The 25,806-nt window shown below is 43.5% G+C and overlaps 1 protein-coding gene across 2 annotated transcripts in view; it reads right to left on the bottom strand.

Annotated features, from left to right (window-relative positions):
• RPGRIP1L (RPGRIP1 like) overlaps nucleotides 1–25,806 on the bottom strand; it is a 155,342-nt gene that overhangs the window by 30,817 nt on the left and 98,719 nt on the right. For both annotated transcript variants that reach the window (XM_077288243.1, XM_077288244.1), the window contains exons 13-22: nucleotides 25,163–25,342; nucleotides 24,759–24,876; nucleotides 22,881–23,333; nucleotides 22,651–22,802; nucleotides 21,719–22,082; nucleotides 19,892–20,103; nucleotides 16,988–17,068; nucleotides 16,344–16,418; nucleotides 9,433–9,598; nucleotides 6,363–6,454 (exon numbers count right to left, since the gene is read on the bottom strand). In XM_077288243.1, coding sequence (XP_077144358.1) covers nucleotides 6,363–6,454; nucleotides 9,433–9,598; nucleotides 16,344–16,418; nucleotides 16,988–17,068; nucleotides 19,892–20,103; nucleotides 21,719–22,082; nucleotides 22,651–22,802; nucleotides 22,881–23,333; nucleotides 24,759–24,876; nucleotides 25,163–25,342 — 1,893 coding nt within the window. The remainder of the gene's footprint in view (nucleotides 1–6,362; nucleotides 6,455–9,432; nucleotides 9,599–16,343; nucleotides 16,419–16,987; nucleotides 17,069–19,891; nucleotides 20,104–21,718; nucleotides 22,083–22,650; nucleotides 22,803–22,880; nucleotides 23,334–24,758; nucleotides 24,877–25,162; nucleotides 25,343–25,806) is intronic.

Raw genomic sequence — 25,806 nt, forward strand, 5'->3', positions numbered from 1 at the left:
ATTTATACAACTTCTTCTGTATTCTTTCTGCAAATCGCTTGAAAAAAATACAAGGAATCCCAAGTTTTTTGATGTGACAATTTTAAAAAACTTATTATTAAGGCTCCAGAAACCACCACAGATGCTTCTAAGTGCATCGATCCAATATATTCACCTCTAAACATTATTTTCTAATATACATATAGAGATATAATTTACATAAAGCATGAAATGCTTCTTTTTTTATTGCATTGTGTAAAAAAAAAACCCTTGAAATTGGTTTTAATAATAAAAATTGTGCAATTTGGCTTCTGCAGCTTGCATGTATTGTGATACAGTGCAAGCTGCTCGATATCTTTCAGCGTCAGCTCGGTTTCTAACCACTCCTGAACGCACATCTAAGCTCAATTCTGATTTTATATGATAAGATCAGATGTGAGAAGAATTTACAAAACTGATGTACTATAAAATGTAAAAAAAAACAAATCTGCATTCATTAAGCTAAACGCACACTGTGTGGATTTGTTTGGCTGCTGCAGCTTGCATATATTGCAATGCAATGCAAGCTGCTCGATGCCTTTCAGTGACAACTCAGTCCCTAGTCACACATATTTTCAAATACAGTATCAGCTCTGTTTGCGTGAAGGCTTAAAGGGGTTGTCCAATCACTAGAGACTGATCCAACCGATAGGCAAATATTAGTTATGCGGGATCTGACGCAGACCAATTGTTATAAAGGTAGCAACATGGCTCAGAGGTTAGAACTGTGGCTTTGCAGCGCTGGAGTACTGGGTTCAAGTCCCACCAAGGACAACATCTGCAAGGAGTTTGTATGTTCTCCCCGTGTTTGCGTGGGTTTACTCCGGGTTCTCCGGTTTCCTCCCACACTCCAAAGACATACTAATAGGGAATCTAGATTGTGAGCCCCAATGGGGACAGTGATGACGATGTCTGGAAAGGGCTACGATGATGGTGCTGTGGTATAAAAGTGTCGGAAAATTCTGAAGTCACCCCTGCTGCTTTTGCGACACGATTGTATATGTTGTAAATCTAGGGTCAAGAGATTCATAATAATGTGTTCAATTATATCTGTGTGCTGAGGATATACATGAAAGACAGAACTTCTCCTTAACGTGTGGGAAGAATTTAATTAAGTGTTCTCTACTCCGTGAATTAGGTAAAGTTCATCAGTAAAATATCAATCGCTCAGCGGCAAGAATTTTATTAAAAAGATCTCTTCCCTTAAATTCATAACATGAAGCCGTCCTCACAGCACACGTCCATAAGTCTATGATTAAAAATCAGCACTTCTTCTCCTCTAATGAAAAGATTAGGGACCCGAGTCATTATTGCATTTCCACAATTAGTGACTTTTCGATTTGAGACAAATTGATCAAATAAATTGCGTGATTTTTTTGTGGATTTGTTACTTTTCTCATTTTTAGTAAAATGTGGCTTTTGCAGATGTTTTAGACAGATTTGTGAAATGAGACTTTATCTTTTTTTTTAAAAAAAAGTTTCACAAATTTGCCGCAACTCTACTCCAGTCCCCCTACCATGGCATGATTTTATGCATGCCAGTTGTGTGACCTTTCTTGCTAAAAAGTCGTAAAACCAGTTTAAGACAGAAAAAAGACGATTTGGGGTTTTGTGCAAAATTCATGTTTCGTGTGTGCCATTTTAAAAAATTTGGCCCCTGAAAAAGTCAGTGAAAAAAAAAAGCGACTTAAAAAAACAATCCGCGACTGATGAATCTTACCCTAAGGCTACGTTTTCTTGGTGGTCTGTGGTAGTGGACAGGTTAATGTTACATAATTACATTGTGGACAGTGATCCCAAACCTCTGTTTGCTTAAAAGCCACATTTACCTATAAGACTAGGCCGTGAGCCACATTCAGAGCCCCCCAAAGCAGTGACATCCAGCTACCATCTCCCCTATGCCCCCAAAAGAGAAACGCCCAGAGCTCCCATTACTTTTAGGGCAGGTGCAGATGGCCGTATGTTCTCCATTAGAGAAAATCAGTCCGATTATGCTAATCACAGACTGATCAGAGAGGTAACTGTTTTTATTGTAGTAAGCTGGAGTCATCCCTGTAGTAAGCTGGAGTCTTCCCTGTAGTAAGCTGGAGTCTTCCCTGTAGTAAGCTGGAGTCTTCCCTGTAGTAAGCTGGAGTCTTCCCTGTAGTAAGCTGGAGTCTTCCCTGTAGTAAGCTGGAGTCTTCCCTGTAGTAAGCTGGAGTCTTCCCTGTAGTAAGCTGGAGTCTTCCCTGTAGTAAGCTGGAGTCTTCCCTGTAGTAAGCTGGAGTCTTCCCTGTAGTAAGCTGGAGTCTTCCCTGTAGTAAGCTGGAGTCTTCCCTGTAGTAAGCTGGAGTCTTCCCTGTAGTAAGCTGGAGTCTTCCCTGTAGTAAACTGGGGTCTTCCCTGTAGTAAGCTGGAGTCTTCCCTGTAGTAAACTGGAGTCTTCCCTGTAGTAAGCTGGAGTCTTCCATGTAGTAAGCTGGAGTCTTCCCTGTAGTAAGCTGCAGTCAACCCCATATTAAGCTGGAGTCTTTCCTGTAGTAAGTTGGAGTCTCTCCTGTAGTAAGTTGGAGTCTCCCTTGTTGAAAGCTGGAGTCTTTCCTGTAGTAAGTTGGAGTCTCTCCTGTAGTAAGTTGGAGTCTCCCTTGTTGAAAGCTGGAGCCTTCCCTGTAGTAAGCTGGAGACTTCCCTGTAGTAAGCTGGAGTCTTCTTCCCTGTTGTAAGCTGGAGTCTTCTTCCCTGTTGTAAGCTAGAGTTTTACCTGTAGTAAGCTGGTATCTTCCCTGTAGTAAGCTGGAGTCTTCCTCCCTGTAGTAAGCTGGAGTCTTCCTCCCTGTAGTAAGCTGGAGTCTCCCTGTAGTAAGCTGGAGTCTCCCTGTAGTAAGCTGGAGTCAACCCCGTATTAATCTGGAGTCTTCCCTGTAGTATGCTGGAGTCTTCCCTGTAGTAAGCTGGAGTCTTCCCTGTAGTAAACTGGAGTCTTCCCTGTAGTAAACTGGAGTCTTCCCTGTAGTAAACTGGAGTCTTCCCTGTAGTAAGCTGGAGTCTTCTCTGTAGTAAGCTGGAGACTTCCCTGTAGTAAGCTGGAGACTTCCCTGTAGTAAGCTGGAGTCTTCTTCCCTGTAGTAAGCTGGAGTCTTCTTCCCTGTAGTAAGCTGGAGTCTTCCCTGTAGTAAGCTGCAGTCAACCCTGTAGTAAGCTGGAGTCTTTCCTGTAATAAGTTGGAGTTTTTCCTATAGTAAGCTGGAGTCTTTCCTTTAGTAAGCTGGAGTCTTCTTCCCTGTAGTAAGCTGGAGTCTTCTTCCTTGTTGTAAGCTGGAGTCTTCCCTGTAGTAAGCTGGAGTCTTCTTCCCTGTAGTAAGCTGGAGTCTTCCCTGTAGTAAGCTGCAGTCAACCCTGAAGTAAGCTGGAGTCTTTCCTGTAATAAGTTGGGAGTCTTTCCTGTAGTAAGCTGGAATCTTTCTTGTACTAAGCTGGAGTCATCCCTGTAGTAAGCTGGAGTCTTCCCTGAAGTAAGCTATAGTCTTCTTCCCTGTAGTAAGCTGGAAACTTCCCTGTAGTAAGCTGGAGTTTTCTTCCCTGTTGTAAGCTGGAGTCTTCTTCCCTGTTGTAAGCTGGAGTTTTACCTGTAGTAAGCTGGAGTCTTCCTCCCTGTAGTAAGCTGGAGTCTTCCCTGTAGTAAGCTGGAGTCGTCCCTGTAGTAAGCTGGAGTTTTCCCTGTAGTAAGCTGCAGTCAACCCCATATTAAGCTGGAGTCTTTCCTGTAGTAAGTTGGAGTCTCCCTGTTGAAAGCTGGAGCCTTCCCTGTAGTAAGCTAGAGACTTCCCTGTAGTAAGCTGGAGTCTTCTTCCCTGTTGTAAGCTGGAGTCTTCTTCCCTGTTGTAAGCTAGAGTTTTACCTGTAGTAAGCTGGTATCTTCCCTGTAGTAAGCTGGAGTCTTCCTCCCTGTAGTAAGCTGGAGTCTTCCTCCCTGTAGTAAGCTGGAGTCTCCCTGTAGTAAGCTGCAGTCAACCCCGTATTAAGCTGAAGTCTTTCCTGTAATAAGATGGAGTCTTTCCTAGAGTAAGCAGGAGTCTTTCCTATAGTAAGCTGGAGTCTTTCCTGTAGTAAGCTGGAGTCTTTCTTGTAGTAAGCTGGAGCCTTCCCTGTAGTAAGCTGGAGTCTTCCCTGTAGTAAGCTGGAGTCTTCCCTGTAGTAAGCAGGAGTCTTCCCTGTAGTAAGCTGGAGTCTTCCCTGTAGTAAGCTGGAGTCGTCCCTGTAGTAAGCTGGAGTCGTCCCTGTAGTAAGCTGGAGTCTTCCCTGTAGTAAGCTGCAGTCAACCCCATATTAAGCTGGAGTCTTTCCTGTAGTAAGCAGGAGTCTTCCCTGTAGTAAGCTGGAGTCTTCCCTGTAGTAAGCTGGAGTCGTCCCTGTAGTAAGCTGGAGTCGTCCCTGTAGTAAGCTGGAGTCTTCCCTGTAGTAAGCTGCAGTCAACCCCATATTAAGCTGGAGTCTTTCCTGTAGTAAGTTGGAGTCTCTCCTGTAGTAAGTTGGAGTCTCCCTGTTGAAAGCTGGAGCCTTCCCTGTAGTAAGCTAGAGACTTCCCTGTAGTAAGCTGGAGTCTTCTTCCCTGTTGTAAGCTGGAGTCTTCTTCCCTGTTGTAAGCTGGAGTCTTCTTCCCTGTTGTAAGCTAGAGTTTTACCTGTAGTAAGCTGGTATCTTCCCTGTAGTAAGCTGGAGTCTTCCTCCCTGTGGTAAGCTGGAGTCTTCCTCCCTGTAGTAAGCTGGAGTCTCCCTGTAGTAAGCTGCAGTCAACCCCGTATTAAGCTGGAGTCTTTCCTGTAATAAGATGGAGTCTTTCCTAGAGTAAGCTGGAGTCTTTCCTATAGTAAGCTGGAGTCTTTCCTGTAGTAAGCTGGAGTCTTTCTTGTAGTAAGCTGGAGCCTTCCCTGTAGTAAGCTGGAGTCTTCCCTGTAGTAAGCTGGAGTCTTCTTCCCTGTAGTAAGCTGGAGTCTTCCCTGTAGTAAGCAGGAGTCTTCCCTGTAGTAAGCTGGAGTCTTCCCTGTAGTAAGCTGGAGTCTTCTTCCCTGTTGTAAGCTGGAGTCTTCCCTGTAGCAAGCTGGAGTCTTCCCTGTAGTAAGCTGGAGTCTTCCCTGTAGTAAGCTGGAGTCTTCCCTGTGGTAAGCTGGAGTCTTCCCTGTAGTAAGCTAGAGTCTTCTTCCCTGTGGTAAGCTGGAGTCTTCCCTGTAGTAAGCTAGAGTCTTCCCTGTAGTAAGCTGCAGTCAACCCGGTATGAAGCAGGAGTCTTTCCTGTAGTAAGTTGGGAGTCTTTCCTATAGTAAGCTGGAGTCTTTCCTGTAGTAAGCTGGAGTCTTCCCTGTCGTAAGCTGGAGTCTTCCCTGTAGTAAGCTGGAGTCTCGCCTGTAGTAAGCTGCAGTCAACCCTGTATGAAGCTGGAGTCTTTCCTGTAGTAAGTTGGGAGTCTTTCCTATAGTAAGCTGGAGTTTTTCCTGTAGTAAGCTGGAGTCTTCCCTGTAGTAAGGCTACGTTCACATTTGCGGTCAGCGCCGCAGCGTCGGGCGCCGCAGCGTCGCCGCATGCGTCATGCGCCCCTATATTTAACATGGGGGCGCATGGACATGCGTTGTGCTGCGTTTTGCGCCGCATGGCCGCAAGCGTTGGACGCAAGAAACGCATCAAGTTGCATTTTCTTTGCGTCCAACTTTCGGCCAAAAAGGGCGCATGCGGCGCAAAACGCAGCGTTTTAGCGTGCGTTTTGCCGCGTTTTTGTTTGCGTTGTGCGCTGCGGCGCCGACGCTGCGGCGCACAACGCAACTGTGAACGTAGCCTAAGCTAGTCTTCCCTGTAGTAAGCTGGAGTCTTCCCTGTAGTAAGCTGGAGTGTTTCCTGTAGTAAGCTGTAGTCAACCCTGTAGTAAACTGGAGTCTTCCCAGTAGTAAGATGTAGTCTTCCCTGTAGTAAGTTGGAGTTTCTCCTGTAGTAAGTTGGAGTCTCTCCTGTTGAAAGCTGGAGCCTTCCCTGTAGTAATTTGGAGCCTTCCCTGTAGTAAGTTGGAGTCTCTCCTGTTGTAAGCTGTAGTCTTCCCTGTAGTAAGCTGGAGTCTGCATGCTGCCTCATACATGCTGCTTGCTGCTGTACAGTGCGCAGCCTCGCTGTGCGTCCAAGGCCTGTATGCATCCAGCATTCTGCTCCTAATTCTGCATTAACCAAGAAACTGTATCTTGTAATATGGCTGCACTTACATTCTATGTAAATTGCACTATCAACATCAATAAAAAATCCTTAGCACATAAAATTCTGCATTGTTCTGGGTATTTCTGAACACATACTACCAATAATACATGATTCCATAAATCTTTCCTCACCGACTTCAGTTCCTGCGCTGCTGGGATGACGCAATCATCGCTGTCACTTTCTATAGATTCGTTTCCATCTCTCGTTTGTCGTCCATCAGGATCTGTACAAAATAAATTAAATTATAAAAACACTGACTCTGTTTTATTCACTTTTACTAATAATTGGTCCAATTATGACTCTTCAGTTCCCCTCTGTATATACCTGAACAGCCCCTTTTTCAAATATGTAGTTCCCCTTTTAAAGCAAAATTAGTTTACACTCTCCTCCCGCAGCAGCACCATCCCAGCAATGTCTACAAATTTAAAAAAAAAGACCTTCACATCCAAACATAGACTACATGTGAACAGATGCTAACCTAGAGTCACCAACTCATGTACAATCAAATAAATAGGGCAGCACTCTGCAGCGCCAAAACTTGCAAACATGAAATATGAAAATTGAATTGCATTACTGCACTAGAAATATGAAAAATTGAGAAAGTTTAGCGCATAAATTGGCCAATTTATGTGTACCTGGTAGCCATGATAAGTCATTTCTCGTTTACCAGGTCCTAGACATTCCTTTCCTCGTTTAGAATAAAGTCTTCATCTGTATGGGAACCTGTGAATCCTCTCTTAGACTAAAATCTATATCTCTGGAGGGGTAGGGTCCTGCGTTGATTAAAAACGCCTGTAACTAAGGGCGGAGTGCTCAGTCAGAAGGCTAATGAATAGAAATTTCAAAAAAACTGCTGCCCTATTTATTTGATTGAACATGAGTTGGTTGAGTTGGTTGGTTTGGATGTGATGGTCAGTTTTTTTTTAAAATTTGTATTCATTAGCCTTCTGACTAAACACTCCGCCTCTTAGCTACAGGCGTTTTTAATCAAGGCAGGATCCTACCCCTCCAGAGATATAGATTTTAGTCTAAGAGAGGATTCACAGGTTCCCATACAGATGAAGACTTTATTCTAAGCGAGGATTGCCATTGTTAGGTCCTGGTAAACGAGAAATGCCTTACCGTGGCTACCAGGTACACATATATTGGCCAATTTATGCACTAAACTTTCTCAATTTTTCATATTTCTAGTGCAGTAATGCAATTCAATTTTCACAATTCATGTTTGGGCACTGCAGAGTGCTGCCTTATTTATTTGATTCCAGCAATGTCAGCACCAGGCATATGAGGGTTCTCGTACCATTGTTATGCCGTGTGAGCCCTGCAGTCAATCACTGGCTGCTATAGGGCTTCTGCACTTATAGAATGCAACAAGACAGATGAATCTGGGCTTTTTTACACCGTCGCTGTGTGGAAGGTCCTCTGCGGTTTCAGAATAACCATGTCCGTACCGTATGAGTTGTACGGTTTTAAGTAGAAGATCTTGACTGACCTGATGATTGCCAATCTGAAGCTTCTGGGGAAGGTCCGTGTCCATCCCTGGTAATAATTATAGAGCTGAATGATGCAATGTATAACAGAGGACAGAAACAGAGGCTTGTATAGGAGTCTACTAGTGGAGGCTATGGGCTTTTCAAAATGATAGTTTAAAAGTCGCCGGAAAGCCGCGCTAGAGATTAGTCAGACAGGGGGTCCCGGATGGCTTTTCTTGACAGACATTTCTCTCCGCACACAAGCACGCAAAGAGAGACCTGTCACTCCAGGGCAACGGGTAGGGAGAAGGCACCGAGGACCTGCCTGTCTGACTAGTCTTCCGCGCGAATTCTGTCTGACTAATGTCCCATGCGAAGTAGCCATGCCTGTCTGACTAGTCTCCTGTGTGAATGAGTCCTGTCTGTCTGACTAGTGTCCTATGTGAATTAGTCCTGCCTGTCTGACTAGTCTCTCCTGCAAATTAGCCACGATGTCTGACCAGTCTCCCGTGTGAATTAGTCCTGCCTGTCTGAGTACTCTCCTGTATGAATTAGTCCCGCCTGTCTAACTACTCTCCTTTGTGAATTAGTGCCGCCTCTCTGACTAGTCTCCCGTGTGAATTAGTCCCGCCTGTCTGACTAGTCTCCCATGTGAATTAGTCCCGCCTGTCTGACTAGTCTCCCGTGTGAATTAATCCCGCCTGTCTGACTAGTCTCCCACGTGAATTAGTCCCGCCTGTCCGACTAGTCTCCCGTGTGAATTAGTCCCGCCTGTCTGAGTACTCTCCTTTGTGAATTAGTGCCGCCTCTCTGACTAGTCTCCCGTGTGAATTAGCCCTGCCTGTCTGACTAGTCTCCCATGTGAATTAGTCCCTCCTGTCTGACTAGTCTCCCGTGTGAATTGGTCCCACCTGTCTGAGTACCCTCCTGTGTGACTTAGTCCCGCCTGTCTGAGCAGAATAGCCTCAACAATGGTGAGGACCGTAAATCGACCAAAAAAATCTGTAAACCAACAACAAAAGTCCCCCAACACAATGTAAAGAATCAAATAAACATCTTTATTGAGAATACAAGTTTAAAATATATTTAGGAGATGAGAGCAAACCAAAAGGACAGGATGGAAAGAAACACACACTGGACAAAACAAATATAATGACAGTGTCCTGGATATGAATATACTGTGAGTACTATATCAAAGGCAGAAGATTAAATATCACGTATAGATAGATACAAAATAAAGTGCATAGTGCTCATGATCGAAAGTCTCAAGACAGATATGAATTTATAAATCACACCCATGTATCTGGGATATGAAATAATTAATAAATCACACCCATGTATCTGGGAGTACCTCTCTCCCTGATCGACCCCAGGATTAAAATATAATAGAATAATGTAAAGTGCATAATCTCCTAAGGGCAATCAGGGACAGTGTCATGCATATCATAGCTCAAGGGAACTAATTGTAGCAGCATATAAATAAAAATCACAGATAAACATAAATACCGAGAATTCAGTTCCGTCCAACGTACCCTTTCTGAGGAAGACTTTGCCATCGAAACGCGCGTCAAGGGGTATGTTGGATGGAACTGAATTCTAGGTACAGTATTTGTTTTCTAACATCTAGACTTTTTGCATTTTTTTGTTGTTTTACTCTCTTTTACGGATACTGACACATTAGTAGAAAAATACAAAGAGACCATTTAGCTTTATGCTGATGAATACCCACCTGTTGCCTCCAAATCTTCAGTGATTTCATCTTCTGATGTGTCAAATCTTGAATCTTCATATTGTCCATGTGACGGTGGAGATTTCTCCTCCTCCTCCTCCTCATAAACAGATTCCTTTATTGGCTCTCTAATATTCTCCTCTTCAGCAGATTTATTATGTTCAGCCTATAATAAGACAATTCAGGTAACATAACACAAGTAATTATTCTACAAGGAACATTTCTACTTAAAGGAAATCTGTCACCAGAATTTTGTTATCCCATGATGTAGGGGCAGAGATCCAGATTCCAACGATGTGTCACTTAGGTTTTAATCAAAACTGCTGCACCCAGTAAACTATTTTATCGGCTGCAGATCTAACAGTTCTGTGAATGCTGAGCTCTGTATAATCCCACACCCACACCAGTGATTGGTATCTCTCTACCAATCCATGGGTGGGGGCGTGGCTGGACTACCTAGCAGCAGGCCAAGTAGTCCTCTAGTGAAAATTTCATGCTGATAAAACTGTGATTTTATCAAAACTACACCAAGCAGCCCAGTAAGTGACATATAGCTAGAATCAGTGTATCTCCCCATGCATTATGACGCTTTCAGATTAGACAATAAAAACCTGGTGATAGATTCCCTTTAAGGAAGAATTCAGATGTTCACGTACCACTGTCCAGGTATGGAATAGCAATGCATGAATTGGCCACAGGTCTCCTGACCTGAACTTGACAGCATTATAGCTATATTAACCCCTTCATGACCCAGCCTACTTTGACCTTTATGACCTGGCCATTTTTTTACAATTCTGACCAGTGTCCCTTTATGAGGTAATAACTCAGGAACGCTTCAACGGATCCTAGCAATTCTGAGACTGTTCTTTCGTGACATTTTGGGCTTCATGTTAGTGGTAAATTTAGGTTGATAATTTTTGCTTTATTTGTGAAAAAAATTGAAATTTGGCGCAAATTTTGCAATTTTCATATTTTGAATTTTTATTCTGTTAAACCAGAGAGTTATGTGACACTAAATAGTTAAAAAATAACATTTCCCACATGTCTACTTTACATCAGCACAATTTTGGAAACAATTTTTTTTTTGCTAGGAAGTTATAAGGGTTAAAATTTGACCAGCGATTTTTCATTTTTACAACAAAATTTACAAAATCATTTTTTTAGGGACCATCTCACATTTTAAGTCAGTTTGAGGGGTCTATATGGTTGAAAAAACCCAAAGGTGACACCAATCTAAAAACTGCACCCCTCAAGGTGCTCAAAACCACATTCAAGAAGTTTATTAACCCTTCAGGTGTTTCACAGCAGCAGAAGCAACATGGAAGGAAAAAATAAACATTTAACTTTTTAGTCACAAAAAATGACCTTTTAGCAACAATTTTTTTATTTTCCCAAGGCTAAAAGAAGAAACTGGACCCCGAAAGTTGTTGTCCAACTTGTGCTGAGTACACCGATACCCCATATGTGAGGGGAACCACTGTTTGGGCACACGACAGGGCTCTGAAGGGAAGGAGCGCCATTTGACTTTTTGAATGAAAAATTGGCTCCAATCTTTAGCGGACATCATGTCGCGTTTGGAGAGCCCCTGTGTGCCTAAACATTGGAGCTCCCCCACAAATGACCCCATTTTGGAAACTAGACCCCCCACGGAACTTATCTAGATGCATAGTGAGCACTGTAAACCCCCAGGTGCTTCACAAATTGATCCGTAAAAATAAAAAAGTCCTTTTTTTTCACAAAAATGTTCTTTTAGCCTCAATTTTTTCATTTTAACATGGGCAACAGGATAAAATGGATCCTAAAATTTGTTGGTCAATTTCTCCTGAGTACACCGATACCTCATATGTGGGGGTAAACCACTGTTTGGGCACACGGCAGGGCTCGGAAGGGAAGGAGCGCCATTTGACTTTTTGAATGGAAAATTGGCTCCAATCTTTAGCTGACACCATGTCGCCTTTGGAGAGCCCCTGTGTGCCTAAACATTGGAGCTCCCCCACAAATGACCCCATTTTGGAAACTAGACCCCCCAAGGAACTTATCTAGATGCATAGTGAGCACTTTAAACCCCCAGGTGCTTCACAAATTGATCCGTAAAAATAAAAAAGTCCTTTTTTTTCACAAAAATGTTCTTTTAGCCTCAATTTTTTCATTTTAACATGGGCAACGGGATAAAATGGATCCTAAAATTTGTTGGTCAATTTCTCCTGAGTACACCGATACCTCATATGTGGGGGTAAACCACTGTTTGGGCACACGGCAGGGCTCGGAAGGGAAGGAGCGCCATTTGACTTTTTGAATGGAAAATTAGCTCCAATTGTTAGCGGACACCATGTTGCGTTTGGAGAGCTCGTGTGCCTAAACATTGGAGCTCCCCCACACGTGACCCCATTTTGGAAACTAGACCCCCCAAGGAACTAATCTAGATGTGTGGTGAGCACTTTGAACCCCCAAGTGTTTCACAGAATTTTATAACGCAGAGCCGTGAAAATAAAAAATAGTTTTTTTCCCACAAAAATAATTTTTTAGCCCCCAATATTTTATTTTCCCAAGTGTAACAGGAGAAATTAGACCCCCAAAGTTGTTGTGCAATTTTTCCTGAGTACGCTTATGCCCCATATGTTTGGGTAAACCACTGTTTGGGCGCACGTCGGGGCTCGGAAGGGAGGGAGCACCATTTGACTTTTTGAACGCAAGATTAGCTGGAATCAATGGTGGCGCCATGTCAGAGACCCCCGATGTCCCAAAACAGTGGAAACCCCTCAATTCTAACTCCAACACTAACCCCAACACACCCCTAACCATAACCCTAATCAAAACCCTAACCCCAACACACTCCTAACCACAACCCTATCCCCAACACACCTTTAACCATAATCCCAACCCTAACCCCAACACACCCCTAACCCTAATCTTAACCCTAATTCCAACCCTAACCCTAAGGCTATGTGCGCACGTTGCGGATTCGTGTGCAGATTTTTCCGCACCATTTTTGAAAAATTTGCAGGTAAAACGCACTGCGTTTTACCTGAGGATTTACCGCGGATTTCCAGTATTTTTTGTGCAGATTTCACCTGCGGATTCCTATTGAGGAAAAGGTGTAAAACGCTGCGGAATCCGCACAAAGAATTGACATGCTGCTGAAAATGCAACGCAGCATTTCCGCGCTGTATTTTCCGCACCATGGGCACAGCGGATTTGGTTTTCCATAAGTTTACATGGTACTGCAAACCTGATGGAAAACTGCTGTGAATCCGCAGTGGCCAATCCGCTGTGGATCCGCAGCCAAATCCACACTGTGCCATCATTGAGTGATGGACCCTGGGACGCGGGCTGCAGCGTTTCCGGGTCCGTCACCGCTAGCGCAGATAGAGCATCTGCTAGCTCTATCTGCGCTAGCGCGATGGCATGTCGGCACCTGAACTTGAACGGGCTGCTTTAACGCAATATGAACCTAGCCTAATTCTAACCCTAACCCTAGTGGAAAAATAAAAATATATTTTATTTCATTATTTTCCCTACCTATGGGGGTGATAAAGGGGGGGGAAGTTATTTACTATTTTTTTTATTTTGATCACTGTGATAGGGTCTATCACAGTGATCAAATTGTACCTCGAATGAATAAATGAATCTGACGGCTGGCTCATGCACATGCGCCCGCCATTTTGGAAGATGGCGACGCCCATGGGAGAAGATCGACGGACACTGGGTGGGACTCCGGGACTCGTGAGGAGGAGGGGGATGGGATCGGACCGCCGTGAGTCGGTGTCAGATCAAGGTCTCCAGCCATGGCCGATGATATTGCAGCATCAGCCATGGCTGGATTGTAACATTTCACCAAATTTCATTGGTGAAATATTACGATTGCTCTGATTGACTGTTTCACTTTCAACAGTCAATCAGAGCCATGATTTACAGCTACTAGCCAGCTTGATTACATGTGGGGATTCCCTAGCAACTAGGCAACCCCCACATGTACTCAGCCTGGCTAATAGCCGTCAATCATTCAGCTGCCGCGATGAAAACTAAATCTTTGAGCAATCATAAATACCCAGAGGTCACCCTAGCGTGCTCGGGAAAACCCGAGCAACGAGTATACTCGCTCATCACTAGTCAGGAGACCTGCTGCCAGCTTGTGCATCATGGTGTACAATCAGGCCTTATTCAGATGTCGGTGCATTACGGAGACTTGAATTACTGCAGTCCTTTACTTCCTCCCTGCTGAGGTAGAGATAAGAAAAGGAGAGCTGTAACGTTTTTATTTTAATTTATCATTTAGTATTATTATAGCAGGCTATTGCAATAAGATAAATAAAAAAGTGAATAAAATAAAATGAGTGCATTCCCTTTCACAGACTACAGACTACCGATAAAATCATAACGAATTGATAAACCCTCGGTAAATTAAAACAACACCATTATATTATGGAACTGATATATATGTAAATCTTTAATATTATTTATAGGGTTCCAGACTGTACTTAGTCACCAGATTGTGTAATACAAACTCTATACATTGGCAAATAGATCACTTAGACTTGACAAGGCTGGTGTACTTACGTTTGTAAAGCCATGCCATCCTGCATAATCCTGATATTAAGATGAGCATTTTATGAGTCCAGCTACAGAATGGGAGAGCTCATTCTCAGCCAACCCGCCAACAAATGCAGCTTGTACTGAGCAGTGTGAGATCTCAGCAGGGAGGAGGGACATTGAGGTGCAATCAGGCTATGGGGGTGGAGACTGAGATAAACTTCATAAAGGATGGACAGCCATGCTAAAATTCATTTTTTTCACAGTAAGTAAAACATCCTTACCACATCTAAGAGATCTACATAATAATATATGAAGTTTATATGATGAAATCTGGGGACAGATTGCAGCTTCATGAAAGTATCACTATCGGGAGAGCAGCATAGGGATCTAACAGAGTATGTGTCCATGGTGCTGGGTGCCAGAAAGGGGTCACAAATATGCATTCTGCAATAACTAGAGTATCAAACAATGGGACTAGAGCAGCAAAGTGAATTTTTACCCCAGATGAAAGAAAATCTAGCTATAACGGTGATGTTGAAGGGGAAATGCATGATACGACAATATATATGACGCTGGTATAACGGCAATTGTAACTTTTTCTGCTATTCCTAATAAATTTACTAGTTAAACACTTGAATTACCCGGTGACAGAACTAGAGGAATAGGAGTGAAAAGTAGATTGCCTCTGGTAGGTTCACCTACAGGTTGTCCGAAGATAAACTGACTAGTCATACTCCTGACAAGTAGAGAATAAACAGCAGAGCAGCGATACCATGCACTCAGGGCTGTTTGACAATCATCACGCTGAAGAAAACTAATAGATGTATTTTCCCATAAAGAATAATGTTTAGGAAGTGGAGCGTTACGGATGTATTTATCAGTTTCTGGCTTTTTCAGCAACGCTCCATTATGGGCTATTTATTTAGCAAGTCACTGACCGTAAACGATGGGGATTTCATGTACAAAAACAAAGTGTAAAAAAATGACTCCGCTCACCAAAAAGAAAGATGATACAAAGTACAGCAAGGATTTACAAGCATCTGTACCCACGCAAAACTCACAGCAAAAGGACTCTCAACAAACCTGCAAATCAGGATGTATAAATGTGCCTTATAGACGCATCAATATGCGGCTGAGCACGGTAGTCTCAAGGTGTAAAAACTCACATACCGTCCCTTTAGGAGGTCAAAACCGCAATCACAGATGTGTTTTCTAAAGTAAGTGTGTAAGTACTTGTGAGCGATCAAAGCAGGTCGTCACATATGTTACAAATGAAAAAGAACAGGGCGAGTACTCTATACAAAGGGTCTGCTGGCTGGTTTAATGGTAAAGGACGTGTTAAAGGGTTGGTCCGGTGATAAGAAGTTATCTACTATCCACAGGACAGGTGATAACATATAGACTGGTGGGGGTCCAACTCCCATCAATAGGCGAGATTCCAGTTTTGTTCTTGTATTATTACATACATTTGGGAAGATTAAGAAAATAAATTAGTACAGTCTACAGGGGAATGTTTTTGGAGAAGGCCAATCAGGCATAGGGAGACTTACAGGCCACGCAATGCTCCTTGGGGAATTTGTATATGCAACCAGCCTCTTCAGAGAGGAAGAGGACTTGGAAGCAACAATCCTACAAGTCAGTATCGACCCTTTAACGAGCCTTGCCAAATGACTTAGGATAAGAAACCAAACCAGAAACTTCATACATGCTTCTGGATGTTTGCTCTTCATCAGTGCAAAGCAAGAGATCTGATCTGTCCGTATGAGAGGCCCCTGACTGGGGGTCAAAGGGGACATATTTCTCCTTGTGGTGAAACTGCTTTGCACTGCAGAGGGGCAAACACCTCAAAACAGGTGTCTGCAAATGGAGTTTCTGGTTTAGCTCCTTATCCTAAGTCACATGGCAAGGCTCCTTAAAGGATCCATATTGACTTTTAGGATTACTACATCCAATAGGTGGCACCAGAATTCAAATCGTTTTCCTCTCTAAAGAGGCTATTTGCATATTTAAATTCCCAGACAAACGCTGCATGGCCTGTAAGTCTCCTTACACTGACGTGGCACACTCCACAAAGAGAAACATTCTCCCCTTAGACCTCAGTCAGAAGACTTTTTATACAGCCAAATCAGATCTCTTGCATTGCACTGATGAAGGGCAAACATGTGGAAACACGTGTCTGCAAATTAAGTTTGTGGTTTGACTTCTTAGACTAAGTCATATGGAAAAGCTTGTTAAAGGGTGGATATTGACTTTTAGGATTGATACTTCCAGTAAGTGGTGCCAGAATCCATGTCCTCTTCCTCTCTGAAAAGATTACTTGCATATTTAATGAATGCAGTGTCACATGTCCATCAATAAAGAAAATACATCAGTCGTACCTCCGAAATGTTGAAAATGGTCATTGGATTTGTGTTCATTATCTTTTCTTCATCAATGGTTTGATTGACAGGATTCTGAAATCACAAAAAATGATGCAATGTATGTATGGAAAGATCCGTGACCAGCAAATGTAATTACTATTGATATGGTGATATAATCCGACTACAATCACCGCTGTAGTCGGATTATAATGGTATTTCTTATGGCAACAGAAGAACGTCACGTCATATATAAATTTCAGAAGTTTTCTGCACTCCCGTCACACAGGTGGGCTGGCAAAGGATATGGTTTCCAATGTAGGGGACATAAAATCACACTTTCTAGTAAACACTTCCTTCGGGTCATAGAATAACTGTGCTACAAATTAAATAATATAATTGCGAGTACTGAATAATCTGAAATGCAGTGCACTTGGCCATCTTCATCGTTACACTGGATTTAGTGTGGAGAGGTAGGGCACATACAAGACTAGGGATCCACAGAAATCCTCCTGGCCATGCACTAGTAGAAAACAAGAACAGGGAGCATGGGACCTCATTCCAAGTACGGTTCCCAGTGACTGAGCTGTCAATGTGTGCATATATCCCAATGTACATTTTTGGAGAGCTGTCAGACTTTTTTTAGGCAAAACAGCATTTCTCACCAGGGTTTCCATATTGGCTTCAATGAATGAGACTTTTTTGTCTGCTGCAGATTTCCGAGTCCTTGGCTTCGGCTTTGGTGCCTGCAACGTACATAATAAGAAAAATGTGACTTTTGCATCATATTTGAGAAATCATTCAGGTAATTTATAACACAGAAGAGCATAATATCTACTAAGGTCAGATCAAAAGGTGTTAAAATGAAGGAGCGGTGCCCCTACTGCACAACACGGGTCTTAGAATATCCAACCATTGTCCATGACCACTAGACAGTCAGTCCTGGCGAATGTACGGAGTCTATGACTAGTAGTCAGGGGGTGATAAATTGTGGTTGACTGGATTTGAGGGGATTGTGGCTGTGACTGAGGAAGGGAGTAGACAGGGGCATTGTGAAGACTGAAGACGTAGGGTGGTCTTCAGAGACTATAAATGAATTTGCCAAGGTGCCGTATTGGCGGACTGCTGGACCATCGTTGACCAATGTCACTTTACATAGCCATCTTTTACTATTTGAGAAGTAACTACTGAGGGGAGATGTGTTTTGTCTCCAGGAGGTTACGACCCCAGGTCACATCTAAGGCCAAGGCTCACACTTTCCATGTTGCAGTTTGATCCTACCTAACAAGGTGCCGAAAATGTGCCTATCTCTGACGTAAGGAATCATGGTCCATTGAATGGAGAGATTTGGGGGTCTCACCTTAAGTGTAATGCCATGTTAGGGGATACAATCTTTTTTTACGAACCCCCCTCCTGGTTGAATATCCCCATTTCAGGCACATTTTGACTACAAGACGTGACTGTGCCTGCGTATGAAGAATGATAATCAGAGTCATCTGCTTTCTGGGTAGAGGCGATGTTCTTTATCAGCCTGTTAAAATTACTTCGGGTGTGACTGCTGTTGCCACATAAAAATGTGTTGGCTTACAAATATTTTGGAAGTGAGAGTTGTGACAGTCAGCACAATGTGTAGGACACATGTGGTCCGCTCCCCAAACTGGGATTTTATGAGCTCCACTTGTAGACACTAACTGTTTAATCCCTGCGTTCAGTGCCATATGCAGAAGCACGGCCGACACGGTTAACATCTCCATTGTCAGAAAGGCCTGGTCAACCGCTGTCCCAGAATTAAACTCTTTTAATGGATGTAAGAAAAAGCCAAACTCTCGGGTTTTGGTGCTTTTTTAATCATTTTTTCGCCTGCATTTTGGAGTGGAAAAGAAGAATTTTCTGTTACAAAATATACATGAAAAATCCGTATGAACATATCCTATAACCCTATATGATTTTAAGAAGTTTTTATTTTCTTTTACTAGAAAAAAATGACTTCTACTTATCCCATTTGGGCCCCGACTCATCAAAAAGTTTGGGCCCACCTCTCAAATTCACAATTAGTGGTGTAAAACGTGCCAAAAACATATATTTCTGGGAGAGGTACATGCTAGGTCTATGACGTACCAAATTTATTAGGAGACGTAGGCCATCTTTATGAATTAGGCTCATCTCAATCCAGTGCACCTTTCATTAAAGGGCTGTCCAGGACCATTTTCTATTTTTACTATGGGCCTAAAAACGAACAAGCAAATAGTTGTTACCTACTGTACCTGACTTTTCTACCCGGTGGCGGCACAGAGCGGTCACTGATCACTCCTGCCGGTGATTCAGCTGCTCCATGTCATCAGAGAAGCTCTTCCTCTTCCACGCTGCTGTCTAATGTCATGCTGATTGACAGCCAACTCCCTGCAGTTAGGCAGTGGGAAGCCGGCTGTCAATCAGCATGACATCTGCAGTCACGCTGCATCAACAAATCAGAATGGATGGGAATCCGCCTCTCCATTGACGTGACATCAGCGGCAGAAACCAAACACCAGATGGCCACGGACGGCGTCTGGTGCTACACTTTGGCCCTTATAAAATGAATGGCGCAAACAGCTACCGTGTGTGGAGAGGTGTATCGATGTTTTTCGAAGCCTGGATAACTCCTTTTCAGGGATTCTCTGGGACTACTCTACTGAGGGGTTATCCTAAATATCAGATTGGCGAGGGTCCGACTCTCAGCAGCTGAATGAAGGGGTTGTGGATCTTGCTAACGTGGTCACAGGAAGTCCTATCTTTACACATATATATCATCACTCCATGCTACACAGCCTCACATTGCTTCACTTTCATGCCTTATGTGCGTTAAGCTACATATGAAAAAATGCAACAACAGGTAAAGTGCTGTACTCTCTCTGTGTAGATGAAAACTATAAACTTGCAAAGCGTCAAAGTTGACAACTTAGAGGGATCCTGGCAGGAGATTTCTGCTGCTTTAACCATGGGTAGCATGAATCAGACACCAGCTGTGTTACTGCAGAGAAAATATATTTTGAAAAGCCGGCAAGAGACTATGCATCTCAGATGGCTTGTCTTAGGTGGGCTTCTTCATGTCCCGCTCCCTTATACTGACAGGTCTTTCAGGTTCCCTTTAATCCAATCAAGGTCATACGTCACCAGTTTTTTTCTCATCTGAGAGCAGCAGAATGTAGGGTCAGAGATCCCGATTCCAGTGATGTGTCACTTACTTTACTGGGTGCAGCAGTTGTAATAAAATCCCTGTTTTCTCTGCTGCAGATCTAGAAGAGCTCTGAATGCTGATCTGTGTAAAACCCCACCCACACCACTGATTGGCTGCTTTCTGTGTACACTGTCAGCAAACTGCCAACCAGTGGTGGGGGCGTGGCTGGACTAGGATGCATGAGTCACCTAGTCCTGTAGTGATAATCTCCAGCTAAGAAAACACTGATTGCATTAAAACAGCAAAACAAAGCCTAGTAAGTGACATATCGCTGGAATCATGCTACTCTTAGAGATTACATAGCAACAACATGCTGACAGATTCCCTTAAATAAGTATTCAAGTGTACTTACAACAGGGACAGGCTCTAGGGCTTTCGGCTTTGGTGCCTGCACTTCTTCATCTGCAAGTAAGCGTACTGGAACTGGTCTTTCCTTTGGCAGCTCATCCACCAATGGCCCTGTGAGAATCGTCTCACTTGGAGGCAGGTATGTGGATTTCCACTTCAATGTCACCTTAATCGTTCCTTTTTCATTCCCCTTAATATCTGTAAGCTGAAATGTGCCTGGGAGAGAAAAAAACAAAGAAAGAAGAATATTCCTCATACAACCTTCACAAAACGAATGTCATCTCTATGATAATGTCAATACTAGATACGAGATAGATACAAGAGAAAAATATATCACATTTAAAAGGGTCAATTTTTTCTTGTTACGCGGGTCCGTTGACAATCAACCTACCACACCGGGACTGACAGTGATTGGCTGTAATCAAAGGAAGAACTTAGCAGCGGTACGTAATTTCCCTGCAGCGCCTCCACAGGGGAAATTTAGTATTACAGTTTCCAATGAAAACTATGGGCTTGTATAACACACATACATGCTGGGTCCTCCTGCCTTGTGGTGTGGTTTATTAGCTAGAGGAACTCTTCTCTATTAACGAAGTTTTTCGGGCACAATATTGATGACCTATTATTATTAGCAAAGGCCGTCAATATCAGATCGGGGGGCTCTGACCCTCTGTATCCGCGCAGATGAGCTATTTAAAGGGACTTTTGTTACGTGACTCCTCCTACTTAGAAGGCAGGGTTTAGTTATGCAGCATTCTCCAACTTAAAGGGGTTGTCCGATTTATAAAAAAAAGGCTGCTTACTAACAGCCATAGTGTTAGAATAATGAAGCCCCATATACTCTCCCTCCATTCCAACGCTGCTTCCTCACCAGTGTATGGTTTACTTTGGTCGCAGGCATCATCGTTGGCACCCACTCTAAATAGACAACGTGCAAATAAATGGATCCCTACTGCAACCACTTTAAGGCCACATTCACATGTCCGTGTTGGAGAACAAGTACCCATTATAGTCTATGAGCATGTAAACATCTCCGTCTGTTTCCTTAGACTGATAGTCCGCAAAAAGACACTTTTGTGGGTCAGTGATAAGCCGGTAAAGCTCACTGATGGTATCTTAGTTGCATCCTAGTGCTCTCCATTTTTCACCATCAGGTTTTCATTGCATTCAGGAAAAAACTAAGAAACTGTAATGGTAAAAACAGACACGGACCAGTGTCAGAGTGGGCTGCCAAGGGCCCACCAGTAACCAACTCCCCACTTTTCAGCTACATGCAAATGTGACATTATCCTCAATCACAAATTTATAGAACAATGAACTGGGTAGATCGTTAAATTAATAAGATGCCACCTCTGTCTGTACATAGAGATTCCAGTATATTGTGCCAAGTTCTGCTCATATAACAGGGTGGTTCTTGCAGAGCGGCCCACCAGAGGATTCTCCGGTTCTCCCGAGGGTCAGTCCAAGAGGACCAAACCTTGATGAAAATCTAATCCCACACACTGATGGAAATTCAAGATGCTACCTCTGTCTGTTCATAATGATTCATGTATATTGTGCCAAGTACTGCTCATATAACAGGGTGGTGGCTTTCTCTTGTAGAGGGGCCCACCAGAGGATTTACCGGTTGTCCTGTGGGCCAGTCCAAGTGGACCAAACCTTGATGAAAATCTGATCTCGCACACTGATGGAAATTCATCCATCTATGCACGTACCAGAAAAATCACTGATGTCTGAATGAGGCCTAAAGAACAGCCCCTAATAGGGTGCTGGAAAATGGATTTTCTACATCAACCCTTAACAAAGACGACTTATATGAACACTTTCATACCTGAAACGCATTTATCATGAGCCAGCGGGATGAGAGGGACCCTGGCTTTCCCCAGGTAAGCTCCGCTCGTTTCCTCATCATCAAAAACATACAGAACAAGGGAATCAGACTTAAGATATCGGTCCAGAGCAGCCGTCATTGGGACTGGAAAGCACTTGTGATCTTCAAATTGAGGATTATTGCTGCTTGTAATGATGGGGGTGTAATGGTCACTGAAGTGAAAAAAGGTGTACGCGACATAAGGACTGGGCTGCTGAGAACGCTCCCCGGATGGCAAACAGCTGCAACTGTTGATGGTGATGAAGAGCTCATTCAGATTGTCCTTTTTTAGGCCCAAGTGCTCCATTTTTCTCACAGTTGATGCCTACGAGGGCAAAAGTAAGAATAAGATATGATTAAAGTGACAATATTAGTGATTTAGTAATGCACATTTATTAAAGGGAGTCATATGGCGAGGACAAGTACAAGAAGGGGTGCCAATAGTCGGACCCCCAAAAATGTAAAGGGGTTGACCACTACTTTTTTTATTGATGCGCATGCGCTGTTCATCACAATATCGCCACAGATCAGCCTTCTCAGGCAAATCCAGGGGTGAAGCTAGCTGGTAAGACTCTCAGAGGGAGGGTGGTCCAGACCGCATGTCGCCGTCCAAGAAGAATATGGTGGACGGCATCAAAAATGTATTTTCACATTTTGTTTACTAGATCGATTCCATGCAGCCATTCTAAAGCTGAAAAGGTGGGGTGAGGGACATCAGTGATCATTGCTCCGATCTTGGATTGCAATGAGTGGACTAGCCAAATGTCTCCTGAACCGATTGGGGCAGTGATATATAAAGAGGTCACGCTTAGGTCGGGGACCGTGCGGCCAGTCCGTGCATTGCGATCCAAGATGTGAAGATGACCATGGAGCCCTAAGAGAAGAGTAATGACCTGATCATTCTGAAGAGGATCCTTAAGGTTTGATGTGATATAGCCGAGGGCCTTAGTGCGCTCCTTGTAGAGCCGAATTGCTTGCTCCATGGAAACTTTAAGTCTCACCCAATACTCCAGTGTGCCATAGTTATTGGCTTCATTGTCGGCTCCTGAAATAAAAAAAAGAGCATCAAGGTCACGTTCAACTGGTGACCAACATTGAAGCTACAGAACTCTTCTGTTCTTACCAACCAACACGGCGCTGTAGTATATTCTCCCGCTCTTCTCTAGGACATCATGGAATCTGAGCTGGCACGCAGCGACTGTTTTATAATCGGTGCCAATCGCCAAGTGGACCTCTAGTGGTACAGTGTTCTTCTGCAAGAACTGCAGGAAAAAGTCATCAACCCGTACCAGATACTGAGAACTGAACTCATAGGATGGTTGCAAACCCCTTACGACGGGTGTCGTCTGGAGCTCAAAGTCATAAAAAGCGTATGTGCAGAAGGTGGCGGGCTCTTGGTCTCCGAAGCTGTTGATGGCCGCTGGAGAGAACACCGCCTTGGATATATGGATCTCTAGGAGATTTTCACCCCTTTGTAACTGCAAAGATTCATCAAATTCTTCCACGTCATCATCTGGTGTTATGTCTGGTGTGAACTTGTACTGCTTTGTGCCATACGCAATATCCTTCAACTGGGCTGGAAAAAAGAAGTAATTAAATACTGATTGCCATCGGTGTATGGTAAAAAGTGATATGTTAGTGACTTCTGTGATTTCTACACTCCAGAATTCTGGCATAAAACACCTAACTTGGAAGTTGTGCAAATATACTGTGACTTTTGGCGTTTACACCTGGTCAATATGAGCATATTATGGCGTGGCTACGCCCACATGTCAAATTAATGTAAAGATACTCTACTTTAAGAACACTGTGATGTTTAGTTGCATGCTGGAAGTATGACGGTGGTCCAAAAAGTTAAGATAAGAGATCATTGCTTTGCAAAAAGATGGTAAAGCTATTAATGTCTCCAGATGGAAGAAGAGGTCACATGCTTAGAGTAAAAGGAGCACTGGATACACGACCTGGATACTACCCAAACTGACCCAAAAGCAAAAGAAAATGTGCTCCAGCACGCTCAAAACCATATAAATAAACCAGAGAAGTTCTGGGATCCTGTTCTGTGGATCAATGAAACAAAGCTGAAGCTTTTGCTTAACAGACCTATGGACTAGTGGTATGTTTTGATGATAAAAAAATTAAGCAAATGCTTACAAAACCACCGTGCCTACAGTGAAGTTTGGCCGTGGCTCGGTGATGCCTAGAGGGAAGCTTAGTGGTGGCGGTTTAGTGATATCTACAGTGAAGCATGGTGGTGGCTCGATGATTCCCACAATGAAGCATGGTGGCGGCTCAGTCATGTCTATAGTGAAGCATAGCAGGGGCTCGGTGATACCTACAGTGAAGCATAGTGGTGGCTTAGTGATACTTATAATGAAGTAAGGAGGTGGCTAGGTGATGCTCTGGAGCAGCTTTGCTTTCTGGAGGCCACTGCCCATAAGGAATAGGCCAAGATTCCTCAAGAATATTGTCAACAGCTGGTGTCTGGCTATGCATCACATTTGCAGCAGGTCATAACAGTCAGGAGCAGGTGGTCGCCTGCCATGCAACCCATGAACACACAGTGATCATGTTGCAGGGGTACCAATAGGTGCGTGGAACTGTGTGACCCCAGGCTGAGTGCTGTAAATGCCCCCATCAGAAACTGACAGTAGAGAGCAGAGCTCAGCTCCACTTGCGGCTGTTAGAGGGAGACGATAATGGAATAACACAGCCATCATTAGTCAGGGATGGTGCGGGCTCATCTCCCGAGCCTGCTCCATACATCCGCTTCCGGAAAGTGCTGTACATGCTTGGCACTTGTCGTTAAGGTTTTACGCTCTCACCCGCTTTTTCCACCTCTCATGGAAGAAGCAGAATTATCTGTGTACAGGCTGCAGACACTTTCTATTAGGCCATAAACTGATCTCATTTGTACCAGGTGATCGGAGATGAACCGCAACCATAGATTTGCTCCGGAGATTACACATAGGTTTTAACACCTGACTGTTACCCTTATTTTTACCTTCTAGTTTGCGTATCCGTGCTGCTCTGACATCGAGAAGGTGGGCGTACTGCTCCAGCTTTATTTCGTAATCTCGGCTCATGTCCTCCAACTTCTGTGTCACCGTTTCTACTTCAACCTAAGAGAAATGAGACGGTTATTTACTCCGGTACACCCTGTTGATAAGTGCTTTATACAGCCCACCGCCTCCCAGCTAAATGGGGGGGCTGCTTATTTTTTTATATGATAAGAGACCAAAATTAGAAAACCTCATTGGAAAAGATGAAGATGTAGGACTAGCAGGGTTCTGTGGTGTGAACATGCACTATGCCTGTCGTAATGCATGGGCCCCTAAGTGTTGTGGAGGCCCTTGAGTATGGCCCTCGGTCACACTGCACTGAATATAGAGGCCAGGGCTGGATTACCTGATAATCTTTGTTGATTTTATGTTGCATTATCAACATGTTTCTGGTCTTCTCCAGCTCCTGGACAGTTTCGGCATAGTTTGCCTGAAGGTTTCTTAATGATTTTTCAAGGTCCTTATTGACATCATCCTCTACCTTTTCCAAAAACATTAGATCTCCGTTCTTCTGCTGCTTTCGAGCCTGAAGAAGACGGTTTTACTTTATTAAGGCGAACGTCATCCTACTTTATACATGCAAAGCATATAATAAAATCTGTATTGGTCGTGTCCTGGTCATTTTCTATCATTGTGCATGTACGGGTGGTGGGGGGAGATAAGGACCTTGGAGAAATGTCTTGTGATTCTGGAGACTGTAGCATTAAATAATACCCAAAGCAGCAAAGATGTTGATGATTAACAAAGCCACTGCTAATGCCAAGTAATTATGACTATATTATGAATATTTGTTGGCCTGCGCTATTGGTCCAGTCTGTTTGTAATTGTATTGGTGCCAAAATTAGGTCTGAGCCACATGCATCACAAGCCACAAGCAATTATGGAGACAAAGCGCACATGCCGATTTCAGGGAGATCCATGGCTGATGAGCAAAGCTCCGCGGGAGACATAGAACCTGCATACCACAGGCATCACAAAGACATGGAACAG

This window comes from Ranitomeya variabilis, chromosome 2 (assembly GCF_051348905.1).
Source record: "Ranitomeya variabilis isolate aRanVar5 chromosome 2, aRanVar5.hap1, whole genome shotgun sequence".
Lineage (NCBI taxonomy): Eukaryota > Metazoa > Chordata > Amphibia > Anura > Dendrobatidae > Ranitomeya > Ranitomeya variabilis.